Here is a 20,422-nt window from a genome sequence, read left to right as displayed (position 1 = left end):
TAGGAGACGCGGAGGACGAAAGCGCGCGCTCGCTAGGCGAAGAAGTAGGACGCCGCTACAAGGTTCCCTGGCAAGCGTTTAACCTAACCTAACCTAGCCCAATCTAGGCGCGGACGCACACGCGCGCGCGCTTCTATCTGTTCCCCTTTTGTCCCCTCCGACCCCTTGGAGTCACCGCATTAACCGCGGCAACCCCACCTATGCTGGTCGACCTGCTGCACTCCGCTCTCTCCCTCTAACCGCCTCTCTCTCTCTCTCTCTCTCTCTCTCTCTCTCTCTCTCTCTCTCTCTCTCTCTCTCTCTCTCTCTTCTTCGCTATATCTGTACGTTTCTACTACGACCTGTCTCTGTCTCGCCGACTTTTGCTCGTACTCGACAGCGGTATCCACTGTATTCGCACGCCTCGTAGTCGGTCAGACACATCCTTCGTCCTAACCGTAAATGCGCGAAAACTGGCTCCGTGTTCAAGAACCGGGCATATACGCGACTCTAGCGGTTCTCGCACCGGTCATAGAACTCTCGTCCGTGAAACGTGTGGTGGCACTAGAGCTGCCTCCGCTCGGAGAAAGCGATGAGAAGAAGGGTTACGCGATTCCAGTCGCCGGCGTACCGACCGCGCTAACCGTACTCAGGCTCTGTGTCCACTTCGAGCCAGTTTGCCTATCTCCCGTGCGAAAACCTTTCTTTCTCGATAGATGAACGACCTTTCTTGACCTTTGTCGTTTTCACCACCTGTTTGAAAAGAGTCCGCCGACCAAGTAAGAGTGCTGAGAGTTCGTTCAGTGTCGGAGTGTCTTGGCCGAAGAAGACGCGCGGAGTACGGCCGATTGCACGCGATCGGCTTCGATCGTCTACGTCCGGCTATCTCCGTGGCAGTGTGGGACCGCAGATAGAAAGGATCGTCATGACCGGCGAGCAACCACGTTCGTTGAAAAGTGCAAGTGGAGTGTGAACAGTGCATGCGACGCGTGTTCATGCCACTCGTCCCCCTGTGTCAACGGTTTTTCTCGTGGCGAGAGCTCGCCTTTTTTTTCGCTGGTGCACCGTGCTCGATTACTCGTAAAGCTTCCTCTTCACACGGAGGAATACTTTTAGAAAGATGTAACAGTCTACCGCTCTGCAGTTTCGTGTTATACATGTGGAATGTATTGTACGTACGTTGTAACCTTTACTGACAGTCATTGTACACAACCCACTATCGATACGGTTCTTTCAAATTCTTGAAGGGGTAAAATTAACGTGTTCAACAGATGGCGCTGCTGCGCGCCAAGTGAGAAAAAATATGAAATATTGTCTCTTTTAAATGAGATGACGGTGAATGTCCCTATCCGGTGGCCGGCATTAGAATCCAGTTACTGCATCTCATGTTTCATCTTGTTTCGTGACAGTGACCATTGCACTGGTTCGCGGAAAATGTTGGCGGCGTGCGGTTATTTAAAGAAAATTTTGCTATTCCTTCGCGACGCGCGCCACAGCTCTCTAATGAAAACATCATCCAATTTATTGCATCTTCGGCAACCATGTGTATCGTTGGTAACGTACTTTGAATGAAATACGGTTAAATGGAATTCTAAGATTTTTATGTTTAATACTTTTGTATAAAGCCGATTATCTTCTAACAGCGACCTTTATTAATTTTGCGCGAATGAAGGCAGGGAGGACATCAACCCTACGCCATATACCGCTACTTCGCGCGTGCATCCAACGAGAATCGGTCTCCTAATCGAATCTTTGATATTTGGTTTCTAATAACGGATCCGTTTTCATTTATTCTTTTACGTGTGCTCGTTCATCCAGAAGATTTCAGTTACCGTTTGCCAGCCGGTTTCGCTTTCTCCTTCGCTTTCGCTATCGCTCCAGCTAAACAGTTGGTACGCTCTGTTACTACTTCATGCGTCCGTGGAAAGTGTGAAAGGTATAATACTCTGATGAAATATGGGTTCTGTACTATATACTGTACCATATCGAGGACGTCATACATATCGTGTCATTTTTCCAAACATTTTTATATTATTTTCGATGGTCAAGTATCATTCTCCGGTAAATCAATATAAACAATATTGTTAATAATAAGCACCGAGAAATGGAAACAATGTCATTTAACCCTTTGCAGTCGAAGTTGTTTGAATTCGAAATCCAAAACATGATTTCTGTTCTACAGTATTTCTATTTTATATAATTTATTGCGATTTATGCATATGAAATTGAGCCTATTGCAGCAAGTACAATGCAATTTTAAGTTTTTTAAATATATAAACGAGTCCGATGTTCTCAGAATGATTTTGAAAAATAGTATACCAATTTTTAATGGCGCCTCAGAGTCGCCATTCGAGTGCAAAGGGTTAAATGTTTCTGTCTCAAGATTTACTTCGTTTTAAGTCATACGAGAATGAAAGTGAAATTAAGGGGTAAGCGAAAGCAGTAGGCATGATAAACAATTCTAGTTTAATTAAAATTTCATTATCAGTAAATCTATGAATATCCAAATGTGAAATCTGAGAAAAAAAAATGGACAATTTGGAAAGAGGAGATACGATTATTCGAGACTTGCAACTCGTTTTTATAGTCGTTGATAATCGATAAACATAAAAAAAACGAGCCGCAAGGCTCGAACAATCGTATCTCCTCTTCTAAAATTGTCCATTTTTATGGACAATCTGAGCGTCAATTGGAGAGACATTACTGTACCAGAGTGGCAGAAACGTATCTCTTTAAATGTTACAACGATAACAGAAATATTTCAACAATTATTACTGTCTGTCTGAAACTGGCCCAGCAAGAATATTAGAACAATAAAATACACACATAACAATAAATAATGCATAAATAATCACAATAATAAATTAGACGAAAGTTGAAAGCAAGGGAGTTTCTGTTTTCTTGTAGAACAAATGCGATTATGTGAAACAAATGTTATCAAAGTTTTATTTTGTTTTTAGCTTCGAAGGAAGGAACATATTTCGTATATACTTTCCATTTTCATGTTGTAGTTTACAAAAGTGTAAATTTACACGGTGTAGTAGAGACTAAACATTCCCGAGAGAAATATCAAACAAGAAAAGCACAAGGTCGATTAAAAGGAATCGGCGTTCATGGTAATCCTTGTGTTCGGACCGAAAGCCTCAAAGACGCGGGGAAGAGTTCGAGGGCTTTTTAGAATTGGTACCGCGAAACCTATATCCGCGTCTATAAAGTGCAGTGAACGCGAGCGGGTGCAACGAACTTAGTTCCCCCACCTACGCCTCTTGGTTTTTCTCTCTCCAACGCGATCTCCCTCCCGCGCGCGCGACTCCCCCCTCTCCTCCTACCAGCCTCTTCCCTGCTTGCGGACGAGCGCGTTCGCATCGTCGCGTCTCTCGTGGCAAACGAGGCGAACAGGCGTAGCCGCAAATTTCGGCCGCTTTGGCGGACACGCTTTCCGTTTGCTTTCGCTGTGTTTACATTTCATTCGCCGAGCCAATTGCGACTTTAAATGCTGATATTTAAATGCCGAGCAATGGAAGAAATTGCCAACGTCGAACAAGTTCGCCTCGGTAATAAACGGTCGAATTATTATTATTGTTCGCTCGAAAGTGATTCTCGCTCGCGTCGCAACTGTTTCTTTGGCGCGGTATTTTTTTTTTACTATTCTTTCGAACGGAAAACTAGAAGTAATCAATTTTGTGTTGCATTGTTGCGCGGCCAGGTGTTTGAACATCGCAGAAATACATTGGTGTATTGCTGATTGAAAGTGTTCGCTTATCCGCAAGCATGGTTACTTGTTACGATAATTGCAGGGACAATTTATTGTTATAGAATTTCTTGCAATTTATGGATAAATATTTTGCGGAACGTTGGTTTTACATCTTAATTTCTATGATTAATATGTTTGGACCAGAAATCAGTAATCTCACATAAATTTATATTGTTGGTAATCGTTTTTGTAAATAGTTCATGTAATCGCCATAGTGTGTTCGTACTTCAAACCGATTCTAAAACATTTTTTGCAATTGTTGATATTTTTTTTATTAAAGTATTCTTTCATAATTACTAGACTGAGAAATAATGAAGCAAAACCATAATCAGCTATACATTAGTGTTTACTTTGCCGTTTGCCAATATTCTGGAGACCGAGTTATTTAAATTCTTGTGGTCGTGTAGGTAAACAGGAATTAGTTTTATGGTTACTTTCTTGGAACTACGAAATTGTAGTTTGCTTTGGTTCTGCTAGCAATTGTATTTTTATTTCTTTCGTGAAATTTTCCATTATCCTAAGTATCTCTTAGTCACATGTAGATTTCTAAGTAAAAGAGAAAGGAAAACTATTTATCCGCGATTCTAAGAAAGGAACTGTTGAACAAAAGTGTAGAATTATGATGGACGTTCAATTTGCACTACTTATGCTGTCTTGTTTCTGAATGAATTATAAAGTATAATTAACGTAATCATATCAGGACAATTAGATATCAAAGGACATTGAATTAAATAACTTTTTATCAAATAAATACTAAAAACTTCATAATTTCTATAAAATATGGCCGTGCATTTCCTGATTTTATATAATTTCCAAATTGCATTATCTTTGTTTCTATACAACAGAATGTACAGTTAGGTAACCTGCACAAAATTTGCGATAAATCGATGACCCGAATGTCGCGAGGTAACCTTTAAAGGTTACAATAAAAGAAGAGCAGACATGGAGAACAAGAAACGTCACGAAGATTTAAATTTAGGTAAACGTTTCCTGAACATATCTGAAAACGAATTATGCAAATACCAATCCTTTTTTATGTAAGAACAGACACCTAATCGAGACCTTGCAGAAACGGAATTTATAATATGATGTCCCAAATTAAGAGTCCTTGAAGTATAATTTGCCGAGTTTTTGTAAAAGTAGGTTCCCATTATTGTCTATCAGTCGCTCAACGAAAGGGAAATGAAAGTCTCAAAAATTATAAAAAAATAGTCTTAAAAAGAAAGTCTCAAAAATTATAAATACGTGACAATTATATGTATAATTTCTTTAACAATTATCATCAAATAACATTTAAGGATTTTTTCATTTGTCAAATTGTCATTTTAATAATTTTGTTCATTATGACCGTTTATCTTTTGGGGAGTTCCTAATTTAATCTTCTTCCGTTACTGAAAATATGTATCGGGAAACTATCCTAATTTTAATGCTGCAAATTTCAGTAATCTTATAGCGATCTTCTTTTTAGTGATTATTGTTTAAAAACAGCTAGACCCGGAATAGTTAATATAATTGGCAGCACTGTGATTTTCTAGAGATGTATACTGTAAATTGATTTCGAAAAGGGCCTCAGTTTTGCGTCTGCAAAGGTCTTCCGCTACGAAAGCATTAACCCCACCGTGTGGTCACCTTCTATTCTAGTGCGAGTATAGCGTACCTCTTGCTGAGGGTAAACGCAGAACGGCGGACGTGCACGCATTGCCAATACTACCCTACGTTATCCTCATCGCTGGAGTATTTTCACTTTTATTAGCAATTTAATATGCATTGATAATAGGATTTGAGATTTTTTAAAAATTCTTGACAACAGATTGGTGAAATTGTTGTTACTTATAACTTTTATCTTCAACTTCACTTTTATATTTGAAACTATAAAGCGAACAATTGGTAGAAACAGTAAGGACGTGCTAATACTTGCACACAATTGCAATAATGTTTATTATAATTAGTAGACTGCGGATATTATGCATTTATGGTATAAATGGGTACATAAAATATAATACTGTGAAGACATAAGAAAAATTGAATAATATTGTTAATTTCCCTTAATTAAGGAAAAATTTAGTAAATGAGAAAGTTGAAACGTGAATTTCTTCTTGATTTCATCATTCATCATTCGCTTTAGTAAGTGGTTTAATTAGTAAGTGGTAAAATTCTCAAGTAGCAAGTTCAGGTTATGAAAACAGATCAAATATATATGGCCGATCTGTTTCTGCGCTGTATTATTATTTTTAAATATAAGATAATTAAAAATATTAGATAATATGACATACATTCATACGTGTAGGAAATGTTCGTTTTCAAAAAGTATACAATTTAAAAATTCACACCTCGTGCTATAAGCTTCGCTAATTTTCATTAACACTTGCTTATTTGTCTTATCCATTTGTATTGGCATGTTGTGTGAAATGGTCATAAAAATGTGTTTGCAATACGGATGATATTTTTCTGCTTCTGTTCCTAATTAACGATCGTTATAAATCTGCATTTGTATAAAGATCATGGCTTTCTTTACGTGACATCGATCACGAAGGTCGCACCGATTTCTTTTTCTTAGATTTGTCCCATTAATTTCATACTTCATTATTTCCGTGTTGAAATAGACAAGTAAATGTGACGTCATTATGCAATAATCGGCAGTGTGGGATTATGCAAATTTTTTCTTTTGTATATCAACTTGCAAAAACAATTGCCACACAGTGACAGAACGTTGTTATCGGTAAAAACGTTGCTGACCGTCAAACACGGTATCGATGATTTCTGATTCATCAAAACAATGTCGCGCGCTCTCTACAACAGTAATCCATACTGTATTCATACTAATCCACGGTGTTCAAAGTATATTTATCAGCCTAAAATGTTTTGACAAATTTTGTATGGAATATCACGACTTCGACTCATGGTTCTAGCGTTAGAAGTAGATGATCAAAATCTTGATCAAGAAATCTTCAAAAATCATCTTTATATGTATATAAAGGTCGTAGCAACCCTATCATATAACGCACAAAACTAAGTAATTAAACTGACATTTTTCCGCCAGGTATCTCTGCTACGAAATCGAAGCTACCATGTAACATGAAAACCGGGTGACTGTCATACAGGGTTCAGAGTTGTTTATGCAATCCGTCTAATTGCAGAGCCCATCGCTACGACTTGCGATATAAACATTTGTGTATACATCATTATGAAAACGATCATAGAAACGCATACCAGACGGTTTCTATTAAACGTCCTCCAGCTCAATGATATTTATTTTCTATGCAAGGTTAAAGGAAACTTACAATCATATCAATGTCATCGTCGTTAGAGAATGCTTTACGATGAATTTTTCTATCAAGCGATACGCAATATCATAACTTTTCAATTTTCATGAGGTTCCCACGTTGAGTTTTCAAATGCTGATCGTCACCGATCTTGGCCAATGTCATATTTAAATATACGCAGAACACTGGATAGTAATAAAATTAACAATAATGTAATTGATTTAAAATTTGCGCAAGCTAAATATTTAGAAATATCAGCGATAAATTCTTTCGGATCGGAAATAATAAAGAATGATTTGATTAAGGTTCGTTGTATCTTGATTCCTAACATGATCCAAACTGCAAGAATTGTAGCGTTTATATTGTTGATTAAATATTTTAGTATAACAATTTTCATTGTGTGTCCTGCAAGCACTGTATTCAACTGATCAATGTATCTCCTTAGTGATAGTCACACGAAAGATCCAAAGATGAACATTTCCTCTTCGTTTTTATTTTTACCTTTGAAATCTTCAAGTTATGTTTCATCCATTCTATCACATTTTATAAAAATCACAGGTTTCCATAGTATTTAAGAAAGTAGAATGGGTGAATTACCACCCTGAGGAATGTATGAACGGAGTAAGAATAAGATAATAAATATAAAAAAAACACTATTTTTATAGGATTATTAATACAGTATCATTCGCACTATCAGAGACTCCACTTTAAACAACTGTTAATCATAATCACCGGTTACCTTTTTCCATTAATCCCGTTGGCATTTTGCAACATGAATCGTAAGAGTAGATCAAGGACAGCAGCATACAGCACCCGAAGGGCACAGGAAGCGCTTACTCACGGCAGAAATATTTGTTGTTTGCTTGCAGTTTGAACAAGATGCACGCGATGGAAGGTGCCGCTGGTAATGGGAAGAAGGTGGACTCGGCCGAGAAGACGAGGGAGGACGATTCGTCGAGAGCCTCGCCGAAAGTTCCCCAGAGCCAGCAGAATGGGGCCGCACTGCCGGAGGAGACCGCCGCGGCCCCGGGTACGGTCGAATGCCTTCGTTCGACGTCCATAAAGAAGGAACCCCTCTGTGATTCAGAGTCAGAGACGACAACCAAGACCACCCTATCGGCGGTGGACACGGCGCAGCAGAAGCCTGTCGCGTCTCGCTGCGCGAAATCCGAAACGGAAGGAAACGGTAGGAAGCGAAAGGCCGCCGATGGACAGTTGTCCTCGAACGGGAACTCGGCGCCGAAGAAATCCTGTCTCGAACAAAGGGAACAGTATATATCGTCTCTGGTCGGCTGTGAGAAAGTTACCGCGGAAGAACTTGCTGCGAGGGCTGATCAACTTCGTGCCGAAGTACAGGTAAATATGATTTCCTCGATAGCCCTTGACCTACCCGGCCGAAATAACGAGCTGTGCCCTCTTACTGCTTGGTTGGGACCAAAATGCTCAACTGCGAATCACTATGACCACAATGTGGTCATCGTTTCTAGAGCAGTAATATCACTGACCATAAATGCTATTAAAAAGTAGTATTTATGTGGAAGAGAGTATTCAGATAGAAATTTAAAAAGCAGCTGTGTAGATACAATACCTGGAACAGTGCAATTAGATATAGCTACTGAAAACTTGAAATTGCGTTTATTTCTTTTTAGAGTAATTGTTTGAAATTAACAAGCACGACAGAGAGAGACAATGAAAAAGTTTAAGCACATTTGAAATAATATATAGGCTACCTATTTATTTGAAGTGTGATAACAATGAGATTTCCTTTCTGTTGAACGCAGGCCTTGGACGAGTTAGCACGTGCCAAAGAAATGGAATGGAACGAGATTCTAAGCATGAGGAAACTGAAGGAGGAGGCGTACCTGAGAATCGAAAGAAGGCGACAGGTGATGGGATTCATGGAAGGTAATGGTCAGTTAGCGGAGACGTTACCTCCGGCTAGCTTATCGCTTGGTCCCGAATGGGAGAGCAGCGGTAACACGACACCCGTATCCAAAGAAAAACTAAATTTCGGCTCGAAAGAGGACCTGCCCGAGGAAAGTTCTCGGGACTCGCCGGCTTTCAAAAAAGAGAAAACCGGTAAACAAACGTCTCAACGACAATCGACGCCTCCCAAACAGGGTGGAGAAAATGGCCGGAAACAGGCTGAAGCCCTCAGCCCAGAAAATAGGCAGATCGGCGAGGGCCGGCAAGGAGCCATCGTCGACGTTAGATCCATTATCGCTGATTACAGACTGAGACATCCTGAGATAGTACCGCGAAGGTAATTATTATTTGTGTTCTTTAGATCAGTTTTTGAAGGATGTAAGCTTTTCTTTTCTATACGTTTATGTCGTGAACAACCACCTTCTTGCTATGATTAAATAAACACATACTCGTTTTATCAAATCTTTCTCACATTTTATCATCGAGTAGATAAGCTCTCATGAATCGAGTTTCCCTTGTTTCTTTGTAATTGTTTTTCTGCTCATACTTGAATCGTAATCAAGTTAACATTGGAATTACCGAACCAATCAAAATGATTGCAAATTTTTGAATTCATGATAATTTAATAATTTTATTTATTCGGATGACAATAAAAATAATAGAATAATTTAACATAAGATGCATAGCTTATAAAATGTAAAAATAAACATAAATTATATAAAGATATACATTTAATTTATCGTATATTTTAATGCTGCAGGGGTCGCAGAATGAGAAATTCGGTGAACGTTGGCCTTGGAGCTGGCGGTGCTATGGTAGAAACAGGACACAATGTTGACTCGAGGCCATCTAGTACGGACTCTTGTAAAAGCAATCCGAACATGTCTGATCCCAATAATTCCATGAGCTTTAAGGATGTGCTTGTACAATTTGCTAAACTGAGTCAACAACAAGGTATATAACAATTAATATTATTACAATTTTGTAACTTTTCACGTAACTTTAAAGGGTGAAATTATAGAAATGCTATTTAAAATTGAATATCCAAATTTGTCCCAAATAATAATAAATAAAGTATAGATCGTATCGAATAATTTCATCGTGAACATGTCTTCCCGTAATTCGAATAAAGAAAATATTATTTCACTTAAGTAGTTCTCTAGTATTTCATTAATTGACTAATTAAATTGAGAGGAAACTGCAAGATTATGATAAATACGAAGAAAAATTACATTACATTATAAGAATTTAGCAATAATAATCTTGAAAATTTTCGTATTGTTTACAGGTGAACCCGTGAAAACACCTCAAAATTATCCGGATGTGACACTACACCCCGTGGCGCCGTCTCCAGCACCACAAAATACACCACCTCAGCAAAGCTGTTCATTGCTCCATGGAATTCTCACGAAATCACAATCTCCAAGACCTACAACTTTTTCACCTACTTTAGCTAGATTACTCACCGCACCTGAAAGAGAAAGGAATGCACCGACAGCCGCGTCCATGCCACAGCAAAATGCGGCAACCCAGCACCTTTTGCAGGCATATCAAGGCTCTAATCCGGTTTCCATCAGCGACCTTCTGTCTTCTTCCAAGGTGCTTTGCCGTTCCATAAAATGAAAATTATAAATTAATGATAGTTTCAATATTATTAATCTTTATTGTTCTTGTTTCCAGGCTCGAACTGAAATAACCATAACACCTGTAGTCAATACCCCGGTACAATCTCATTCAAATAATTTAATTCACGTGGTAAGGAAGATATCAATATACTTGTTTTCTTAATGCCATCTGCAATGAATGTGACATATATAAAATATCTGCAGTGTTTTAGCATATTTTCCATTTTGAGTGGTCTTCAATTATTCTACAGACATTTCATGCATATTCACATTTATTATACATTATTTAAAAACGTATAATGTACCAATTTGATTTTATTAAGCCATGTAAATTTATAGAATAAAGCAAGAAATTGAGACATTAAAAGATTAACATACACGTTCTCCGTATATGAGAATTGTGAAAATACACATATTTGTTAAAGGCGATTACTCAGTGATATGGCAGCGAATATGTATAAAATGAATTATAATTATTTTCACTCTTATTTATTTATAATTTTATGTTCAGGACGACGTTGAAGAGGAATCAGCAGTAATCGAAGATAGAGAAACGCGCATTTCTTCGGGTGGAAGGGATGCAAGGGAGGACAGAGACAGTCCTCCGCGATGCCAAGGGTGTCATGAACGTGCAGCACAATTTGTGTGCGCTGGCTGCGGAAATCAGTGGTACTGCAGCCGTGAATGCCAAGTAAGAAATTCAATTAAAAATGTATTCTGTGTTTACTAGATTGTCAATTCATTATTATTTACTAATACATAATTTGTCTGAATGTTATTAATACAATTATTAATTTCAGGTTGCTGCATGGGACGAACACTCAGAAGTTTGTTCTGGCTAAATAATGGCGTATATCGATCCAAAACCTCGTACTCGCAGCAACGAGTAAAATACCTATTCAACTAAGAATAAATCTAGTCAAAAAAGAATGGCCAAGAATATACGCGTATATTGAGTACGATAGGTCGAAGGGAATGACGTTAAGAAAACAGTGTATATTTTTAAGGATCCTCAGATATGTTTAATCTGTAAAGAAATAAGTTCTATTTCATTAAAGATGGATCAACAAGTAAAGAATGATAACGCATCGAACTTCGAACAATCCGGCGAGAAGATCGAAGTTTGAGTTGAAACGGTCGTTGCTTCATTGTAATCACCGCGCGTTGCTTTTATTCGATATCGTTATCAAACGATCGAGGATCTTTACCGAGATCAAGAGAGTATTAACCCTGCTAAAGTTAAGCATTTAATGTGTATCTTCCAAAAAGTAAATTGTTCCAGAAATTCCTAATTATAATTCGCGTTAAATGTAAACACACGTGAGAACTTTATGTATCGGATGCTTTTTTGTTACATTTTAACAAATGTATGACGTACAATGTTGAGGATTTTCAACTTTTTTCAAGGGAAGTAAAGAAGGAAGGAAGCTATATCTCGCAATGCTGTACAAAATTTTATACATATTAGCAGGGTTGTTCAGCATCTGACTTTAAATGAAAATTAATTAATCGTGTGCCATGCGTAAGATTCGTTTCATGGTCAGCTTTGCATTCTGAGAAAGATCTAAGATATAGGTTACTTGAGTGTCTTTATAATCCTGTCACATCATTTCGTTTCTCTCTTTTATTTCTAATTCTAAGCAAAGCATGTATGCATTATAGTAAAACGACGTCGCATTTGACGATCACAGTGCGAGGTACATAGGGACACTCAACCTTCATGTATTTTTGTCGTTCATTCAAGATGGGTACATAAAATACGTACCTAATACCATATTTTATACCATATTTGTTACCAACGTATAAATCTAGAATTAACGAAACGTTAGCCTTAGTGTAGATTTAAGCTATTTCTTTTCCCTTCAGCTCTTTCACTTGTTCGTTGGTAACGTATTGACACGATTTAAGTTCACTTTCTCCTTTTTTTTTTTAAATTAGCATGTTACCCAAACGACAATTGTCCCAGACATAATCTGTAGTCCAAAGTTCCTACAGGTAAACGCAACATTATATATATTTTTCCCAATTACGATGCAAACCAAAATAAAATAAAGTTTTTAAGCGCATATTTGGATCTACTTATTATCCCTGCTACCACGTGATTTGTCAGTAAGTGAAATAGAAGAAGAAAATTTCCTGTCACTCACTTCTAATCTTCTTTCTTTAAGGAAGAATTAAATAAACAATAATGAATGCAGTGCCAATATGATCCTTTATAATACATTTATATTTATAAAATAATTTACACATAGAGTATACTATAAACCCATTAGTACAGTGCTGGCACTAACGGGTGTTTGTGAAGGTGCGCTAGCTTGTCTTACACTCATCTCCCAAGTGTCTAATAATTGAGATACAGAAAAACGGCGAGGGAGTTTCGTTATGTGTGCGTTCAAAGCCTTCTGTACAGCACAAAGGAATGATGTAGCGTATTCGTGAGGCGCCATCACACAGCGTGGTGGCGTTAGGGGGTAATCTGCGGGAACTGTAACCGATACTGGCGGTACACATGGTAGATGACGATCGTCCAGCCAACATATTAACTGAATACATTTAGATCCGTTTTGTTGTGCTGGATCAAGGCTTACCTAGATGCATTTTCAAATACGTAATATAAGTATAGTCATTGAATTAGATAATAAGATGTGCTAGTAGAAAACTACCTTAAATCGCTGGTCAAGCCGAGCTATTTCTCCTTGTAATACATCTGGTATTTCACTAGGAGACTCTTCAATTTTTTGTTTCTTCAATGGCGGTGGTAGATTTCTGTTTTCATAAAAATTGATTTAATTAACATCATCTCAAAAGAAGATGACATAGATTACAATTTAAATATTACTTACTTTATTTCTGGGCTAAATAAAGCTTCTAAACACGGACCAAAGGTTCGTTGTAGCGTATGATTTATCACTGGACTTTGAAGATGAGTGCTTACTGCCTCCAAAAGTGGGCTGAAAAAATGATGTTCTTTAAGCGCCGCTGGAGGTGGCCCAACGCTTGCATCGCTACGTTTAAAATCCACTTTTTCAAGAACAGCCTCGCACTTTAGCAGTGTATCCATTGGCATCCGTTTGCTAGGATTTGATAGAATCTCTAATAGTTTCTTCATCTTACTCAATTTATCGACATCTGTAAAGTAGATTCACATGGTTCAAAATATGCATATACCAATCAACAATTTTATGTTATCAATATAACATTGAAAATACTTACTTCCTTCGCTACCCATTCGAGCAATCATTCTTCGTAAAGGTTCAATATATTTACTCAATTGTCTAACTTTATCCCTATATGCTTGATCTTCCTGTTGCGGACTTGGAGTAGCACCTACACCTCCAGGAGTATTCAAAGAACTGCTAGGTGATGGCGCCATACCTAAAATACCACTACTAATTATTCTTATTCATTCGTTTGTAATTGTAAATTTAATTCCAAAACATTAATCTAACGTACCGACAGATCTATTCTGACCTGCCATTATGGCATGTTGAGGATTTGGTGATGGAACTAATGCTGGAGATGCCACCATCTGATTGCTATTAACATGTATTTTTTATTGATTAATATTTTAAAAGATGTATGAATTTTTTAATATACGTGTAATAAGTGTTTCAGAATAATAACCTTGATGGTGCACCTAAACCAGCTGGACTTGGAGCTGATGGAGACGGACTTTGCCGTAAAAATTGATTTGCTGCAACGTTTCTAGGGCCTGGAAATCCAGTGTTTATCATTTCAGCAGGCTAAAAATAATAAAACAAAAATATCTCAAATAATTTCATCATATAATAAATTGTTTATTTTTATTTACATACCTTTCTTTGCATGTGATTTAGTTGTTGCTGCATTTGACCAGGTCCCAATTGTCCTGGAGCAATTTGATTCATCTGTTGTGACATACTAGTTTGAATTCCACTTATAGATCCACCAATCTGATTCCCAATTTGATTAGATAATTGATTTTGCATTTGCGTCTAAAAACGAATTTCATTGCTTATACGTATATTTATTCTATAAAATAAAGATGCACAAGGTGTTTTATAACTTGTGGGATTTACTTCCATGATGACAAAATTGTAGTCATTTCGTATTTAGTAAACACATAATAGAAATGCTTATATGCAACTATAAAGTCTGAATTTTCATACTACATACTTTACTACGAAAATAAGTATACTCAATACTGAAATATAGAAACGATTATAACTCTAAAATAAAAATAAGTAGGAAATATGTTTTGATATTTTCCAATTTTTGTATCTGCTATTCAACTGCTGTAGTAAGTCCCACATATTGTAAAATATTGTACATTCTTCATTAAAACATTTACATACTTGCATATTTTGTTGCATCTGTCCACTAGTAATTGGACCCATTTGATTAGTCACAACTTGATTCATTTGTTGGGGCATGTTTCCTTGTCCCATTGGATTCATTTGAATCAACATTGAATTATTCTGCATTGTTTGGATTGGACCCATATGACTCATTGGACCATTGGCTTGGGCAGACATCATACTCATACCTGGCATTTTACTTTGCATACTTTGCATGGCCATCGGCTGCCCAGGACGTTGATTTAAGCTTTGTAATACTAACAAAGAAAGGAAACGAAATTATTGTAGATAAATTCAAAGTAATATCTTTTGAAATTTACTTATATAAAACACTTTTATATATTTAAATATTATAAGTTTATGTTAACTCTTATACGTACAAGGATGGAAAAAAGTATTTAAACCCAATTTTCCTCACATCTGTCACGTCTGGTATAATTAATTAAGATGCTGCCAGATATTTAAAGGTATTTGTGTAAAGTAAAAGTAAATGAAGTATTACCCTAGGAAATTTGATGCAATTGTTTTTGAGCAGTGTATGAAGGTATGTGTAATAAAAAATATATTTGCTACATTATTTGCTACATTATTTAAATCTACATAATATTTTAAATCATAATAAGTGTACAAGAAAAATATAAATTAGCAATACAACATAAAGTATTAAGCATATTTTAACGTAACTAGACAGCGGATCTTTATGCAAAATAAAATTTGTCTCTACCACCTGCAAAGCGTAAGAGCCAAACACAAGTTCTTTTTTTTTAATATGGTCAAAATAATACATCACATTTTTAGATTCCTTTACTCTTTCCACTGTTTTAAATTATATTTACTTATTTTTGCCATAAATGCATAAAATCTGGAGTCTAATAATAACCAGCTATAAACTTAAAGTAACAGTACAGAAACGTCTAATATATGTATATCTTTAACTTTTTGATGTAACTTAATTATATTATGATTTTATTATTTCATTAAACTACATATAGGAAAAATCTTTCTCTTTCATAAACATATCAAATGCTTTTAATAAATCAAAATTAATGAACTTTTCACATTTTTCTTGCAGTTTTCTTCGGTGTATAGTCTCTACTTCTCTTGACATATTTTGTCTACATTTATACTTATACGTAAGATCGACAACATTTAGATTGTCATTTAATACCAATTCTAAAATTATAACATCGTCATGGTCTATTTTTATCACACCTACAGGCCATCCTTTTCCTTTTAACATTATTTTTAGATTAGTACAAGATTCAGTTAATTGAAAATCAATATCTTTGTATGTTCCTTTCATATCATCAATCCATTGATATATGTATAATAGTTTTCCTGTGTATATTTCCAATAAATTTTTCCATTCGCGCACTAGTTTAAGAATTTTTTCTCCAGTTGGTTGATAAGTACCGTTTTTTATTTTATTTTGGAGAATTATCACTTTTGGCACTCTACTACGTGCTAAACTAATATACCATTTACGTAATAATTCTACATACACAATTGTTATTTTAAATTTGATGCCTTCGATGGAGGTATTTTTAGTGACAGGTTTATAAATATAACATACTCTGTTAGCTCTCAGATCAACTGTCATGCCACATTGTTCTTTAACCTGATTTGCAAAATTTGTGTTTTCACGTAATTTTTGCTTCCAGCATTTATGTAATAATTTTTCATCTCTTCGGTGTTGAATGAAACTTAGAAATTCAACATGTGATGGTGATTGCTGTAATTTTTTATATGTATCTGAGTTATCAGAATCGTAATTAGGCTCACTTTCTGTGAAACTGGCATACTGTGCGTAATACATAGTTGTTAATCTTTTCATTTTAATCAATTTTGTTACATCTCTATTACAAAAATTAAAGATAATTTGTACAGTATAGTCCATTCGTTATAGCATCGTATTTCTATTTGTACTATCTCACGCCGACTGTGGCGAATAACATCGGTGACCTACCCAAAAATACAAATCAAAATAAATACATGTACGAATATTCCTTGCAAGTATGTATTTAATTCGTCATTGACGAGGGATTATCCCCAACCCGGAAAGTACAAAAATTCTGAAACATGGGGAATAAGAAGAGAATTTTTAAGTATGTATTACGCAATTTTTTTTGCGTAAATACACTATAAGGGGTGGAAATTTACTCTATAAATTTCGGTTATTTAATTTTATATTAATTTTATATTTCGGTTATTTTATTTTATTTAATATAAAATCTTACAAACAAAAATTACTTCTTTTATCCAAATCTATAATAAGGTATGCGATTTGTTAATTGTTTAAACAATTGAAAAAAGGTATAATCAAATAATCGATATTTTTTTTACTTCTTTATTACATTTGAATCACCTGTGGATCGGTGGAAATCTGTTAAAAAAAAACTTCGCGCAAAATTGACCTTGACATCAAGATCAAATTTGTTGTTGTTCGTCAAGAGGGACAACAACAAATTTGATCTTGATGTCAAGGTCAATTTTGCGCGAAGTTTTTTTTTAACTTTACAAAAAAAACGATGTTAAAAACGATATATAAAAATCATGTCGATGGGTAAGACAAGATAACTATTAAGAATATCATCAAATGAATAACATGTACTATACACTATATAACATGTTATTCATAACAATGTACTATATACTATATAACAAATAGTTCCAGAGAAAATTGTGTGCAAAAATTAAGGTTAGGGATCCTGTACATTATATGCACATATGTATCTGTATTTATGTTGACACCTTTTGTTTTAAGTTTGGTGTCTGCATTTTGTCGTTTATTGTTTCTCATATCGACAATGCATCACTATTGAAGGAAAAATGAAACTGTTCATATTACTCTAGATTTTTTAATTAAAAGTGTAATTCTTGAATTGTCCTGCCATCAGAAAGTAAGTTGACATATATTAAATTTTATTTTTTTTATTAGAATATTAGATTTGTAGTTAGTTATTTGTATGTTTTCATATGTAAACAAATCTAAATGATATATTTTGTGTATAAACTTTGTATTATAATAGGCAATTTCTTACAAAATGCCAAAAGTTAGAAAATTGAGTGCGGCAGAACGAGTACAAATTTATAATTGTCGAGCAAGTGGCGAATCTTTGAAAAAAATTGCTATAGACTTCAGCATTTCAAGAGAAGGTGTAAGAAAGATATTTCAAAAAATAAATATTACTGGAAGACTAGAAAATTTAACTAGAACTATAGGAAGTAGGAAGCCAACCAATCATCAAGATAGACAAATAGTTTGAGAAGTTAAAAAAATCCATTCCTTCCATCCTTCATCCATTCCTAATACCAGAAAATTGAAAGAAAATTTATATTTGCCCATTAGAATTATATATGTATATCGCGAAAAAGGCCATATATTTCAAAAGTCGATGCTGCAAAGCGTTTAAGATTTGCTGAAGAATATTATAAAAAACCAATTTCGTTCTGGGAAACAATTATTTGGAGTTGATGAATCCAAATTTGAAATGAAATTAAGTAAAAGAAGATAATATGTATGGAGGATGCCCCATTATGACATAGAGCTGTTTTAATAACGATCGATGCATAAAATTGAAAAAAATAGGTCATTCGTCTTTCAGCAAGATAACGACCAGAAGCATACATTAAGGATTACAAAAGAATTTTTTTTTGCTTCCATGACCATCTCAAAGCCTCAATCTGAACCTAATCGAGCATTTGTGAAAGAAATTAGATAATTGAATAACTGTAACTGAAAGATACACAAAATAAAAATTTATAGAAGCATTGAAGAAATGCTACTATGCTGAAAAAATTAATTAGAAGTATGCCAAGTTGCCTTTTAGAAGTATAATATATACACTTATACATATAGTATTGCATACTTATGTAATATACAACATACTTTCCATCTATATTATATTGTATTAAATATTTACACTATTAAACATGTATATTATATTAAATATTTTACTTCTTTACAAAATTTTGTATCTGTATTGAACAGGAATTAGTTTGTTAAACTTCTTCATCTATTTGTTAAACTTCAATAAACACAGCTACATAATAAATAAGCTCTTACACTTGTCATTAACTTTATTTTTAATCATTCATAATAGAGTCTTACATGTCAACATAAATACGACGCGAGTATAAGTTGTAAGATTGTATAGTCTGTCATAAATATCATTTTTCTACCTATCAAACAACTTAACTAGTAAAAGAATACTAAAAAGTCTATATATATATGTTTCTACATTGCGTATACTCACAGTTTGTAGCTGTATTTGCAGGTGGTTGTGGAATTATTCCTTGAGGATTAGGTCCTGGTCCACTAATGTTCATCATTTGATTATTACCAGTACCTTGACGTGCTAATGTTTGCAATGCTCCAATTGGATCTGGCATTCCTTGATTTCCAGAACCTGCTGCACCTGGTGCCGTAGCTCCTGCGCCCTTCTTAGAATCTAATAAAAATAATAGTAATATGTTAAATAAATTTCATATATTTCATACATATATATATGTGTGTGTATATATGTATATATCTTACTTAGTTCTCTGACATGTAGAATCAGCTTGTCTATAAAACCTAAATATTCTTCCTGCAATCAAAAATTGTACAATAATTAATTATTTTAATGTTTCAAATAAATTGAAGATACAAATTTTGCACTTGTCACTATGCAGTAGTTATGAGTAATTATATGCACAAAACTAAATGAAATATTAACAATTTAATGATGTTTGAAAAAGGTTAGAAAATTATAACAAACCTTGATTTTTGCCTTTTGAAAAACATGATTTTCTATATCAATACTATTTCTTGAAATGGGCATCCCAGACATCTGTACTGCTTCATCTCTGTGTAGAAAATATTTAGTAAAGATATGAATTTGTTTATTTCTGCATATATACGATTCTTGATTACGTAGAAAAATCGTACGCTGTAGAACTTATTTCTTTCTCTATTCTTTATCACACACTATTAGAATCATGTTAATCAAGATATTTCATCGTTTAAGAGTTCCGAATCGAACTGAACTTACATTTTTGCTATTACACTTTGTCGAAAACTTTGGGTTCTCCAAGAATTTTCATCTGTTGCCATTTTTATTATTTAATAATTAAGTAAGCAATTAAAACATTCACTAAACTTGCTGTTGTCAGAGCACTTTACGACTAAATGTCTATATAGTAAGTTACATAAACACATACAATAAGTGCGATTTTCGAGGCGACGTAGATACATGTAAAGCGTATGTATGTAATGATGAATAGCCTCTTTAATCACGTTTCTATGAGATCGATAGCTACATTATTCCATCTACATGCATCGTTCAGAATACAATAATCGTTTCAGATAATTATGTAATCAGATACATTCTATAAAGATATGAAAGACAAACTGAAAATGTTCAGAATATTTAGTTCATCAATTTTATATACATTAAAATAATGTAACCGTTTTTTAAGAAACAGTCAATAATTCTTAGATATTCGGCTTTAGTCATAAGTAGAGACTAATACAGTGCTGCCTCGGCATTCTAAGTT

At 34.9% G+C, this 20,422-nt stretch overlaps 2 protein-coding genes and 1 long non-coding RNA gene across 4 annotated transcripts in view; 2 read left to right on the top strand and 1 right to left on the bottom strand.

Moving 5' to 3' along the window:
* LOC117218641 (uncharacterized) overlaps nt 1-12,613 on the top strand; it is a 42,377-nt gene extending 29,764 nt beyond the window's left edge. For both annotated transcript variants that reach the window (XM_033467185.2, XM_033467186.2), the window contains 7 exons: nt 7,866-8,352; nt 8,778-9,259; nt 9,683-9,876; nt 10,211-10,521; nt 10,603-10,677; nt 11,059-11,238; nt 11,348-12,613. In XM_033467185.2, the coding sequence (XP_033323076.2) occupies nt 7,866-8,352; nt 8,778-9,259; nt 9,683-9,876; nt 10,211-10,521; nt 10,603-10,677; nt 11,059-11,238; nt 11,348-11,389 (1,771 nt within the window). In that variant the 3' untranslated portion in view covers nt 11,390-12,613. The remainder of the gene's footprint in view (nt 1-7,865; nt 8,353-8,777; nt 9,260-9,682; nt 9,877-10,210; nt 10,522-10,602; nt 10,678-11,058; nt 11,239-11,347) is intronic.
* A 127-nt stretch (nt 12,614-12,740) lies between these two features.
* On the bottom strand, nt 12,741-20,123 carry MED15 (mediator complex subunit 15). Its single transcript, XM_033467188.2, has 12 exons — nt 19,918-20,123; nt 19,645-19,732; nt 19,422-19,473; nt 19,141-19,335; nt 14,882-15,141; nt 14,363-14,521; nt 14,172-14,290; nt 14,001-14,083; nt 13,761-13,922; nt 13,391-13,676; nt 13,211-13,313; nt 12,741-13,135 (listed from the first exon to the last, which is right to left on the bottom strand). Exons 1-12 carry the CDS (start codon nt 19,977-19,979, stop codon nt 12,806-12,808), a joined length of 1,899 nt encoding a protein of 632 aa, XP_033323079.1. The 5' UTR covers nt 19,980-20,123; the 3' UTR covers nt 12,741-12,805.
* Nucleotides 17,403-18,942, top strand: LOC117218644 (uncharacterized). The gene is made up of 2 exons (XR_013035617.1): nt 17,403-17,784; nt 17,914-18,942. It is a non-coding gene; the product is annotated as an uncharacterized LOC117218644 (long non-coding RNA).
* Nucleotides 20,124-20,422: the final 299 nt, after the last annotated feature.

The sequence above is a fragment of the Megalopta genalis genome, chromosome 1 (genome assembly GCF_051020955.1).
Source record: "Megalopta genalis isolate 19385.01 chromosome 1, iyMegGena1_principal, whole genome shotgun sequence".
NCBI classification, from domain to species: domain Eukaryota; kingdom Metazoa; phylum Arthropoda; class Insecta; order Hymenoptera; family Halictidae; genus Megalopta; species Megalopta genalis.
Note: the sequence above shows the minus strand (reverse complement) of the source record. Positions and strands in the feature narration are given on the sequence as shown.

What these genes read in the sequence shown, in the direction of transcription:
- MED15 (XM_033467188.2), bottom strand. Translation starts at nt 19,979, where the DNA reads ATGGCAACAGATGAAAATTCTTGGAGAACCCAAAGTTTTCGACAAAGT. An exon ending in TCTACATGTCAGAGAACTAA is followed by an intron (nt 19,336 to 19,421) that starts GTAAGATATATA and finishes TATTTTTATTAG; the next exon opens with ATTCTAAGAAGGGCGCAGGA. An exon ending in GGTTTAGGTGCACCATCAAG is followed by an intron (nt 14,084 to 14,171) that starts GTTATTATTCTG and finishes ACATGTTAATAG; the next exon opens with CAATCAGATGGTGGCATCTC.